Source organism: Ambystoma mexicanum, chromosome 3p (genome assembly GCF_040938575.1).
Source record: "Ambystoma mexicanum isolate Mex_15411 chromosome 3p, UKY_AmexF1_1, whole genome shotgun sequence".
Taxonomy (NCBI): Eukaryota; Metazoa; Chordata; class Amphibia; order Caudata; family Ambystomatidae; genus Ambystoma; species Ambystoma mexicanum.
The window spans coordinates 1,041,618,355-1,041,631,521 of record NC_090925.1 but is presented as its reverse complement, the minus strand read 5'-3'; the positions used below and the strand labels follow the sequence as shown (position 1 = coordinate 1,041,631,521).

Here is a 13,167-nt window from a genome sequence, read left to right as displayed (position 1 = left end):
AGGGCTGGGAAAAATCCTGCCAAAGTAACACCATTCCAAGTATCTTCTTAAGAAGGCATGGTGGACAGTGATCAAAATCACAGATAGTGCAGTTCATATCCATTGGTTAATGTATGAATCTCTGTTGCAGTGACAGGGCTGTAGTCTCTCATGGCAAGAGTCCACTTTGGCTTGCATTCATGCAATCCTATTCTCAAAGAACCAGTGTAAATAATTTCAACCTTCATTGGGCGCCACCCTGATAGTCAAGAATTTGAATGAATAGGTCTTTGTACCATCCTGAAGAGTGTGGTAGAACAGTTTCTTGTGAAGTTAAACTCAGGAACCATAAAGAAATGTATCTTCTGAAGATTGCACTCTGGTACCCCCAATGAGACATTTGCAGTACTGTTGACTTCCTGCTAACTTGCAAAATCAGTGGTGCTCTTTCTTTTAAACAAGGCTTGATGAAGGAGCCGGATTTCGTGGGGGTACCATGGAGCCCTCAGTCTACTGGATGCAGACCTTTTGCAAAGAAGAGCTACCTAATCCACTGCAACCTGGAGATACTTCTCAAAGCAGAGAAAAAGGTGATAAAAGGGACCTATAGGCTGACGGTATCTTGGGTCAAATGCGGCATTTAAGGGGAGCAGGGATGCCTCTGATATCCATCTTGATCACTTTGAAATCTGTCCATAAGAGGAGGGTGGATATATTAATATTGCCCACAGATACCCCTTGAGAAAAGATTAGATTGAGCATATGATGTTGCAATGCATCAATCTATGAACAACCATGTTGAATCAGAGGGAAGACTGAATTATCACCTATCCAAATGAATTGCTTCCTGGGAGTCTTCCCTCCAATTCTTTAAGTGAAAACAGGAGAATTAATTTTAATAAATGCACTTCTTAAGGATCTTGAGACTCCACCAATTGCAGACAGCTACAGACACCTTCAAACAAGGAGACATTTTACAGACACCCTTCTCCACTCAGAAACAATAAATAATTAGTAGTTGGCCCTAAGATCACCAAAGATCACCAAGGTTTTTGAAAATAATGGTTGAAAGACATGAGACACCAAAGAAAAAGGAATTCACTCCTAGAAATACAAATTTAACATATATTATAGTTGTACAGTGATGGTGCAAGCCAACCATAAATTACTATTAGCATTCAATAGGCTTCATTCTCATATGTTATGAGCAGTAAACCAGGCCTAACCTTCAACAACCTGTCAAATAACATGAGCAGGTATAAACATGAGGAGGTATAAAGGAGTGTGAGTATTGTGCAGATTCACTCTATATTGAGGGGTTACCCAACACACTTTACTCTGGCCCCTCAGACAAGTATAGAATAGTATAGAAATCCACAGCTTTGGCCATTATCTAAGACCCCATCCCTGATTGGGATAATTGGCTCTGCCTTCAGGGTAGGGCAATTTTCCACAGTCTCAACCCCTGCTGTAAGAGGTTTGAGCATCCAGGACAACAGTGAAAATAAACACTGGCTCCCTTGCTAGAGTAGCATGTTGAAAGGCAATGAGGAACCTACACAGGTGAAAGAGAATAGGCTGTACAACCACAAACACATAGCTCTCAACCATTTGTGTCACAAAGGCGGGTGAAAACACCCGATTGTATTTTTGGCGGGTGAGAGGCCCATTGAAATGAATGGGCATGCAGGAGGCTTGGCGGGTGAGTCAGCTGTTTAGAAGGCGGGTGACACCCGCCAAAAGCGTGTGAGTTGAGAGCTATGCAAACAGAGAACCACTGAAAATCAGGATGGCTACCAGAAATGCTACCCATACATATGTGAGTAGGGAAATTTGAGCCAGACCTACTAGATGTTACTGAGACCTACTTGACAGAGAACTATACCATTGGGGTACACACCCACTTTCCAACTGGTCACACAATGCTAATGGAGTAATTTTGATCACAAATTGGCTAACTACTTTGAAATACCTCTTGTAATTGAGTTATAGGGGCACACAAATCGTTTTTTTAGAATTAACAATTTTTCAATTTTCTAAAAAGCAAAATCAAACAGGATCAATACTACACAAACCACATTCATCATGTCAAACATACATTTATTCGTGCTTCAAATGCTTATTACAGCCAACACCTGTTTCAAGTCCCGGGAGCTCTTTTTCAAGGCGTTCTTACTTGGTTTAGAATACATTTTACTGCATTACTGTGACCACACTGATTTCATACCTTCCACCAGGATATGATCCCAAATTCATCAATGAATGACCAATGTTAATTAATGATCGGCGTGAAACGCTCTTCTGAAGTGAAGGACATTCCTTTTTTCTTTTCTGCAGACACGATCAGACATACCTGGTGCCGCCTCACATCAATCTGCGCTGGGAGTTTTCCAACAAACTCGCGCTCGTCGGACGACCGCTTCAAAGAGGAGGCGGAGCATCGCGCCGGTCCCGTGACTGATCACGTTGATCACATGACATTGCCTGCCCACAAACTCAGGGCCAGTGCAGTCGAGCGGCGTGAACCGCTCTTCTGAAGTGAAGGACATTCCTTTTTTCTTTTCTGCAGACACGATCAGACATACCTGGTGCCTGGTGCCGCCTCACATCAATCTGCGCTGGGAGTTTTCCAACAAACTCGCGCTCGTCGGACGACCGCTTCATAGAGGAGGCGGAGCATCGCGCCGGTCCCGTGACTGATCACGTGACATTGCCTGCCCACAAACTCAGGGCCAGTGCAGCCGAGCGGCGTGAACCACTCTTCTGAAGTGAAGGACATTCCTTTTTTCTTTTCTGCAGACACGATCAGACATACCTGGTGCCTGGTGCCGCCTCACATCAATCTGCGCTGGGAGTTTTCCAACAAACTCGCGCTCGTCGGACGACTGCTTCAAAGAGGAGGCGGAGCATCGCGCCGGTCCCGTGACTGATCACGTGACATTGCCTGCCCACAAACTCAGGGCCAGTGCAGCCGAGCGGCGTGAACCGCTCTTCTGAAGTGAAGGACATTCCTTTTTTCTTTTCTGCAGACACGATCAGACATACCTGGTGCCGCCTCACATCAATCTGCACTGGGAGTTTTCCAACAAACTCGCGCTCGTCGGACGACCGCTTCAAAGAGGAGGCGGAGCATCGCGCCGGTCCCGTGACTGATCACGTGACATTGCCTGCCCACAAACTCAGGGCCAGTGCAGCCGAGCGGCGTGAACCGCTCTTCTGAAGTGAAGGACATTCCTTTTTTCTTTTCTGCAGACACGATCAGACATACCTGGTGCCTGTTGCCGCCTCACATCAATCTGCGCTGGGAGTTTTCCAACAAACTCGCGCTCGTCGGACGACCGCTTCAAAGAGGAGGCGGAGCATCGGGCCGGTCCCGTGACTGATCACGTGACATTGCCTGCCCACAAACTCAGGGCCAGTCCACCCTTGCGGCGATAAACCCGACCGCGGAGAAAAGGGCAACGCATCTGGCATTACTTTTTCTGCTGTTTCCGGCTGGAACCGGCTTTTCGGCGCCTCAATTTACGCGCACATCCTGCACCAAGCCACCTGAGGACATATCCGGCTAGAGAAGGCTACAGTGGCCTACAGCCTTTCTACACTAACCCTGAACAAACAAGCACTTAACTAAGAACACAGGAGACTGCGGACGATCCTGCCCCTTTGATCCTGTATAAAGACACCTTGACTGGGAATAACTAAAAGAGCACAAAGTGAGAAAATCTACCAACATCAGGATGCAAACCGGAACTAATTGTAATCTAACGCTCGCAAAAACACCGGAGCCGACAACAAACCTCCCATCCTCCCTAGCCAAAAAAAGACAAGATACACGGCCAAACACAAGGTTCAGAGGGAAGCGTCCTGCAGATCCCATGCAACCAACAATGGAACATATACTCCAACTAAAAAATTCGAACAAAATTACTACTACAACCGAACCGTCTACATCCATCCAGGATGCACCAAACCTAGAAAAACAAACACAAAAGCAAGCTGCTAATATAGATCAAACATTCACAGACACATCTAGCGATTTTTGCAAAAATGAAATCCTAAAACCATCTGATATTACAGTACGAATTCTCGCAGAACAGCCAAGCGAAGCCCTGCCTCATTCAAAACCAGAGCTACACAAACAAAGAAACACAAGCATAAATGACTGCGACGTGCCGGTGACATTGGACAAAATACATAGCGAAGAATATCCAAGTGAAGGTCTGCCCCATTCGGAACACAAACACAGTAAAGAATCAGAACAACAAACTCAAGGAAAGACAAGTGTAAACGACTGTGATGTACTACTAACATGGGACAAAAGACACAACGAAGAAATAACAACCCAACCAAGTCAGACAAACACACCGGAACTGCAAACGACAAAGATGGATAAAAGAGAAAAAGCCAAACAGGCAAAACTGAAATGGCTGCAATCACACAATGCTCAAAAACTACATAATGAATCAAACAAACCTCCTCGGAACACATCCACAGAAAAAACTGCTCAATTATCGATAGACACAATAGAAATCAAATCCATTATGAACAGCGCTGAAAAAATGAGATAAATCCTCGGAGAACCATCACATTTGATATCTCCATCTAGCACGTCGACACCAGCACCAAAAAAAAATTGCACAACCAATTTGCCGTCCGGCTGGAAATCACAATAACCACAGAGAAAGATCATATGCTCTCCCTCCCAAAAAAAAAAACGAACAAAAAGTAACCCAATTTGAACATGAAAAAGAAGATTCCTTTCACACGCCAGCACAAGGAAACGAATCAGACAATCAAACTCCTGAACCCATACATGCAGACAGATACCCTTCCCTCGCTGACAACGCACAAAATCAGAGACTTCCTACAACCATGATTGAACTACAAAACATGCTGCTAGCAGTTGTATCCCAATCCATGATACCCTTTCTCAAACTTCATGAAGCCATAAAAGATAATATAAGAGACCACGCAACGCTCCTCGCAATGATCCATACCAAACAAATACATACAGAAGACTTTATCAACACGATTGGAAAACGCCTAGATTTCGAAGCAGAACAATCCCGTACATGGCAACAAAGACTGTTCACCATAGCACGAGATGACAAGGAAGAAAAGATCCAACTTGCAAAAGAACTCATGGTCCTACTCAAAAACCAGCAACAACAATAGATCCCACAACAAAAAACAACACAAGACAGCATGCCACGATGCCTGACAACAGAAAAAGTGATCCTCGATCAAGCAATCCACACCCTAAACAATCCCCAAATATCCTCATCATCACAACCAAAAACTGCGCAAAAACCATGTAAAAGAAATAAAAAACTAACAGATGATCCTGGAACCCTGATCAGCAACGACACATTCGGTATCTTCAAAGAAACAAGGAACACCAACAAAGTACCTCTAAAGAAACCTACCAAACAATCGTACAAACAAACAGGCTCACGAGCTTTCCTACGAAATTTGTCAATTTCAACGGCGAACCCAGAAAAAATTCAAAAAACAGTTCAACCCTTGTCATCTGAAAAAAGACCTAAAAGCACTGTAAAGAAACCCACAAGAACACACAACGATCAACAACCGTCAATCCTACAGAAACAAACAAAAGTGACATTAAAGTCAGCAAATAAAGATCAAAGCTCCGACTTGGATGATCTAATCAATTTAATGACACACAAAGATCAACTCTCACAAGAAAACAACAAAAACAACCACGAAAGGAAAGAATCCACCCTAATAATCATTGATGAATATAAGCAAGACCAACACTCCAGCAACTCAATCTCGTGGGAAGAAATCTCTGACAGTTCAACGATCAATCGACCTAACACTTCAATTAATGAAATGACCTACGAGGAAATCTCTTCATCTTCACTTTTCAACAAACCAAATATTACTACTGGAAACATCCCTTCCAAATCATATCAAGAATTTTGTGACACAAACCAACCAAGAGAACACCAAGATCTTCCAGAACCAAAATTTATAAACCCCTTTCAGCCAACAGAGAACCACATAGTGCAAATAGAAAATGTTACCACCAGATAGAACAAACTAGTATTGAACAGAGCGAACATTCTTATCCTCTTCCAAACAATCCCAAAACTCAACCAAATATGTTCTGGAGACATCGATCTGGTAATTTTTATAGATGAAAACTCTAACGACAAAATACTGCTAAAACTACATAACAAATCAACCATGGATCAAATAACAACATCAAAAGATGCTTTAAACAAACTTGGCTTTAGCTGCTCAACTGGCACTAAGGCATGTAGAGAAGAGATCGCCAAAAAAGAAAACTCCAGAAAAACCTCTACAAAGATAAATCAGACAAAACAATCGAAGATAACGGACTATAACCACAAAACAGATTATCCCAAACACAGAAGTGACCGCCATTTCAGACGTCAGCAGACCCTAGAAGATTGCCAACTCAGACAACCGAACACCTCGGAAGATCACCAAATTAGACGACAGGACACTCAAGAAATTACATATAGCGAAGGCGAAACAGAGACAAGCTACAACACCGATCGTCCAATCAGACGTGAATATGGATCAAAGGATAGTCTAAATTACTCAGATACCGCAGAATTAAGCAATATCTCATAACCATTAACCAACAATCTGGAAAACTGGACCCTATGTTCCTGGAATACACGAGGAAACTCCCACCTGTTCAACAAACCCTCTCCTGAATTCGTTTCCTATCAGATCATATGCTTCCAAGAAACCTGGCTCTCCATTACCCCGAGTTGTGATGGCTTTTTAGCCTTTCTTAATCCAGCCCCAATAAGAACCAAAGGAAGACCGTCTTCGGGACTATTAACGTTAATTAAGATTGACACTACATGGTCTATACTCGAGACAACAAACATTAACTCATGGATACAGAACACAGTCATCAAAATCATGTCAAACAGTGAAAAATAATTGCGAAAGGAAAATAGCAATTATGAACCTATACTGGAATCCGCTGGCTATTACAAACGAAGCATTCTTAGACGGCGTTTTCCTAACAATCGACAATCTCATCCAGAAGCATATAGGAATCGAATTTATACTGTGCGCAGATCTAAATTTGCACTTATGGCAAAAAGATGGACAACCAATATCAAGTGAAAATCAAACAATTCGTGCCAAAAAATGGACCAAGGAAACCGCGATTCGTAACTTACAACCCATCGATCACCCAAAGACGAAAAAGGAAACCTTCTACCAACCTGGTTTCGAGGCAAATCCTCTGCCGTAATTGACTATATATACCTTTCCAACAACCTAAAAGACTCAATAGAAACTATAAGCATAATAACAACCACAAAAAGTGACCACAACCAAATAGTCACACAAGGGAAAAATATCCTGCGCCAACATCAGCCCGAACACCCCATTCCACTTGAAGTCTGTGCAGCTGGAAAGAAACTTTGCATTACTCAAAAAGCAACACTTCAACTTACAAGCAAATTCATTCAAAATTCTCTACCAGACGATCAGAAATTAAATTATCAATGGCTACTCCAACCTCATTACAAAACACTTAAACGACAAACTTCACAGATTCATCAGCATTGCTACAACAAAGAGCTCGTTGAAAGAAAAAGATCAATGAGAAACATAGTTCGCCAACTATCAAAAAACAAAGACACGGAATCGATCATCAAAATAAAAGCAGCAAAACAAAGCTACAGGAACTGGATAAAAAATCACAAGATGATGCTACTACAATGTGACGCAGAAGCAATCCTGGAAACCTATAAAAAACATAATGTTAGGGATCTTTGGAACCTCCTGAACAACAACTCTGCACAACAACAAAAATTGACTGGTAACGTGACGGAACAACAATGGATTGCCCATTACACAGAATTATACAAAGCAAGAACAGATGCTGAAAATAATTCACAATCTCAGAACGATAAATGGACAATAACATGTACTCACCAAGACATTTTCAAAATCATCCAAAAACTCAATGCATCACGAGCCCCAGGACCAGATGGAACATCAAATGCAATGTTAAAGAAAAATCCACATGCATGGGCAAACCTGATAAAAAATATTATAATACTCATAAACAACCTCAACCAAATTCCAAAGTCATGGAAAACGGCAACCATTGTTCCTATCCATAAGCAAGGTCCAAAAGATGACCCGACCAATTTCCGTCCAATAGCACTACTAGATCCATTAGGAAAGTTGTTTGCCTCAATCCTCTTGAAAAAACTGAACTAATGGGCAACTCAAACCAAACACTTCGCCACAAGACAAACGGGCTTCACCGCAAATGTCGGGACTAACATCAACCTCCTACTACTAAACTTGATAAAACACGAAGCCATCAATAGCAAAATAAAAATGTACGCAGCGTTTATAGATCTCCATATGGCCTTCGATGGGATCTCTCGACAAAAACTTTGGACCAAACTGGAAACATGGGAATGCCCTAACGACATACTGGGCCCAATCAAACAACTCTACACAAATACCTCTATTACAATAAGACTCACACGAGAAGGTCATACATCATCTAAAATAAATGTCATAAACGGACTAAAACAAGGGTGCCCCCTAGTTGCAACTCTATATAACCTCTACACTGCAGACATTGAAACCCACTTGCAGACGGACGCGCTCAACCCTCCAAAAATCAACTCAACTCCGGTCAGAATTATGACATATGCAGATGATATAATCCTACTGGACAAGACACCGTCAGGGTTACAACACAGTCTTAACCAACTAAGTTCTTATATGCTCCTCAACGAACTCACTGTCAATACAAAAAAAAACAAAATCATGCAACTAACGAGAGCATCAAACATCAAAAATGAGAAACAACTGAAAATCTATCTCAATACAAAGCAGCTAGAAGAAGTAACAACCTTCAAATACCTCGGCATTCTAATAAATCAATCAAAGTGCGAAAAAGAGTGGACATTAAAACTGGAAGAACGAACTCAATCCTTAGCAAGACAAGGATGTTCAATACAGCGCAAATTTGGGAAATACTCTTTCAAACCGATAATTTCATTTTACAAACAAAAAGTAGTCCCGACAATAGTTTACGGAACAGAGGCAATGATACATGCAATAGACCAGACCTGTTGGACAAAACTAGAGGCACTCTTCTGGCGTAAAATCCTACAACTTCCACCTGCATTTCCTATGCCAAGAATCAGGCATGAATGAGCTCTACAATCCATCGGCTCAACAATTTTATGGAAAGAGCTGGACTTATACCGAAAGCTCCTTACTGACGAAAAAACACCGGCAATCGAAATCCTGAGAGCCAAAGAAGGAGCAATGAACAATACAATCCTGAAGAAGTGGAAAGCCAGCCTAGAACAGCGAATGCAAACAGAAGATATTTCATATGAAATGCTTACACTCCGCCCTCAGCATGCGAAAAAGAAAATAATGGACAACGACTGGATCAAAACACTTGAAGAGAAAAAAAAATATTCTCTGAATTTACAATGCATAACAGACCTCAGATCTATCAACGAACTCCCGGCATACCTGACCATCTTCCCTGACGCCAAAACTCGAGCAACATATCTGAGGCTCAGAATGAACATACTTCCAACCCGCTACTACCTAGCCAAAACAAGACAAATTCCATCATCTGATAATTTCTGTCGATTTTGCTCAGATACCGAAAAACCTGAAACAATCTTTCACCCAGTCATGGAATGCACAGCCCTATCTGAGGAAAGAATAAGATTTGGCAGATACTACAAGATCTACGAACAAACAATGATAACAGAGGAAAGATGGACGGAGATATTGAACGGCAGATCGCGAAAACTCATCCTGACAATATGCCACTTTTTACAAGAAATTCTCAATCTAGAAAAACCACCACTTAATATCTAAAACAAAAGAGAAACTAATTCCTTCATATTTTAAACTGGCAGATAAATGAAAAGTTTAAAGAAATTAAACTATATCATTTAAAAAAAAAAAAATTAATGATCAGCCTCCAAACTGGAACTGACTAGTTCTTTATACTTCTGCATCTCAACTTATGGCTGGACTGCTCTGTTAATAGTCCTGTGTAAACATTCCTGAGTAACACAGTAACACAGACAATTTAGGATTTTAAAAGTTGATAAACCAACCTACCCATGAAGATGGTCATATGCTAGATTTCATATACTCTTGTGCTAGCAAACTTTCAGACGAACTTAACAGCAAGACCGTAACAACAAAGCTATGATCGTCACCTTCATAGCTATGAAGAGGGTAACCCAAAATAACCTCTATGAAGAGGGTAACCCAAAATAACCTATCTCCAGACATATGCAAGAGACTCAAAATCTTAAACTATTGTGAATAAATGGCGTTATAGGTAGTTAGTGGACAAAACATCAGGTCAGGAAACTGGAAGGCCAGTAGCAAAATGCAGTTACCTGCGAAGCACAGGCTCGGCAATGCCAGACTCTATTAGAATGCGCAAAGACAGATTTCTATCACAGACTTCTATCACAACTACATAATGGGAACCCCACACCCAACCGCAGAAGTGTTTTGGATTTAATAGGAAGGACACAGCCCCAAGCAATGATCAACAATCCTAACCCTTCCCAAAAGCTGGATGATGACCGATGGAACTATTTTTGGGAGGAAACCGTAATAGAAAGAATATAACATTACATCACACAACAAGTAAAAAGCTACAGCCTTTAAGGAAAACAGTAACACTGCGCATTCATCCCGATCACTGATGAGGCACTGGTCAAAAGGATGTGTCCTCAAATCATTTCAATGCTAACCTTACACTCCCAGGCCTACATCAAATCGAATGCACGTTCTGAACACTCACAAGGAATAGTAGGTTTGTCCTGCCCCCTGACCCTAATGCTCTTATATTTTGTGTTTTCAATGTATTATAATGTATTTCCCACTCGTGCTCCCCCCCTGCCCTGTGGGTGCTTTGAAACAGTATTTCTTATTGTATAAGCGCCTAACTAGCAAACAATCAAATTAAAATAAATACATAAATAACTACTTTTGAACCAGCAATTTCAGAATTCTGCAGCACAACATTCAGGGGAGGAATGATTCCCATCTCGCTGGAGGAATAATTGCAACTTGTCTTCTGACGAAACTTAATTCAAATACCACTCACCCTGCCAACGTCTGTATCATCATCAATATCTCTTTCATTGCAAAGATCACAGAGTAGATAGCATGCAATCATCTTAAAACATGTAGGAAGGTACATGTTTGGATTTTTGAGCTCCAGTCTGGTTTTAGATCTTGAAGGAGCACAGAATAGATCCTACTCATTTTAAAGTATGAGTACTGAAAGCAGGGGGGGGCACACCTGCTGGGACACATCCTCTTTACTTGTGATACAGAGGAGTGTACCAACCTCCATCGTCATCTCCACATATTCAATCGAATTAATGACTCAGCAGAGATCGGCAACTTCATCTCTCACATGTGGAGTGCCACAAGGATCATCCTAATTACTCCTGCTCTGCAAATCATAAATGTAAAGCCTAGCATTTCTGAGCAACCCTTCCTTACCTGTTGTATTGCAACACTATGCTGATGGCACACATATATTGTACAATCCAAGTACTATATTTTGCTCCGTTTTCTCATAGCAACATGTATCACATTCTTAACCCCCACTGGGGTAGCCTCCAATGCTGCCTTCCTTAGTAGTGCACAGTTTTGCACCCTATCATGAGGTGCACTCATTTCATAGGCCATCTATTACACATGATATACTCCAAGGGCCGCCATACAAGATATGTAATCAGAGACATAGCATATTGTGCCGTTTGAACGGGGCACACATTGGTGGCATGCAAGTGGACTTTAGGCTGCAATTATGATCTTAAATGTACACCAGCAAAACTTAACAGATCCATATTGAAATGGGAGCACTCCCCAATGTTCAACAACGAGTTTCCCATGCAAATTAAACACTATTGCTGAGGTTACCAAAAATGTAGATCAAGGCAAATTGATATGTCTGCTCAAATATGGCACAGCGAGCCACAACATAGTGATAGAACCATGTAAATAAATATGTACCATCCCATAGAACAGGCTAAATCATTCAATAGAGGGGCAGTTTTTAAGGCCACTGATATGTGCATGTCTCACCAGTACTATTCTTTTATGGTGTATAAGCTCATGTGACACACATGGTTAGTTCTGTTTGATACTTGGTAGTGGGGGAAGCTGCATTATGTACATTCATTTGCTGAATTCATGTTGAATATGTTAGTGCACACTGACCGCACTCAGAAGAAAGAGAGAAGCCATTGTTGAGTTTGGCAGAATGGCAAACGCCTGGATATCCAGGACCGGGGAAAGACTGATGTTTCCCGGAGTGAAAGTCAAAAATGGAGCAACAGGTGCCGACACCATCATTTTCATCAGCATATCTGGGAACAACTTCTCAACCTAGAGAAAAAATGACATGATTACAATGAATACAATGCACACTTCCTGGCAGAACTTCACATTCAGTGGCGTGTAGAATCCATAAGTCGCCAACTGGGAAAAGTCAGTGAACCCAACTCTTTTCTGTTCTTTTTTTCTTCAGTATTTGCTTCCTCAAACAAAAAATATATTGTTTAAACCAGAGTGAAGTTGGGCATTTTGTAGAACAAATCCTTAGATCAACTCTAATTGACTTTTCTTTGACATCATTTCACACAATCATACAAGTTAGCTCCCCATTGGCATGGGTAGTTTAGCTCAGTTGCAACGCGCTCGACGCAGAGCAACACAGGTTCGAAGCTTAGAAACCTCTTCGGTATTAAGCGTGTTATAAACAACCAATTATATACATATTACCATTCATATAAACATAGAAGAAAATAGGTTCAAATGCAGAAATAGATAAAGCAATTTAACATGGCCTTTCACATTCATCTCCTAAAACGTTAGTCCTAGAATCACTTTTTTTCTAGTAACTGTTTTCCTTGTCTTACCTGGTGTATTTCTTTCCCCCACTGTCCGCAAACACCCTCTACCACTAGCTTTCAAAAGCAGAACACACATTTGCAGGAAACAGCTTGCCCCTCAAGGACTACCTTTCACACCTCACTCCCACTATATATCCACCTCCACCTACATAAAGGTTGGATGAACTTCCTGGTCGGAAAATCCTAGATCATAGGAAATTACCTGCTCAGGGTTCATCCGGGG

General features: G+C 41.5%; 1 protein-coding gene across 2 annotated transcripts in view; it reads right to left on the bottom strand.

Annotated features, from left to right (window-relative positions):
- The window catches only part of LOC138581218 (bactericidal permeability-increasing protein-like), a 624,704-nt gene that overhangs the window by 255,921 nt on the left and 355,616 nt on the right, over window positions 1–13,167 (bottom strand). For both annotated transcript variants that reach the window (XM_069652399.1, XM_069652398.1), the window contains exon 10: window positions 12,250–12,419. In XM_069652399.1, the coding sequence (XP_069508500.1) occupies window positions 12,250–12,419 (170 nt within the window). The remainder of the gene's footprint in view (window positions 1–12,249; window positions 12,420–13,167) is intronic.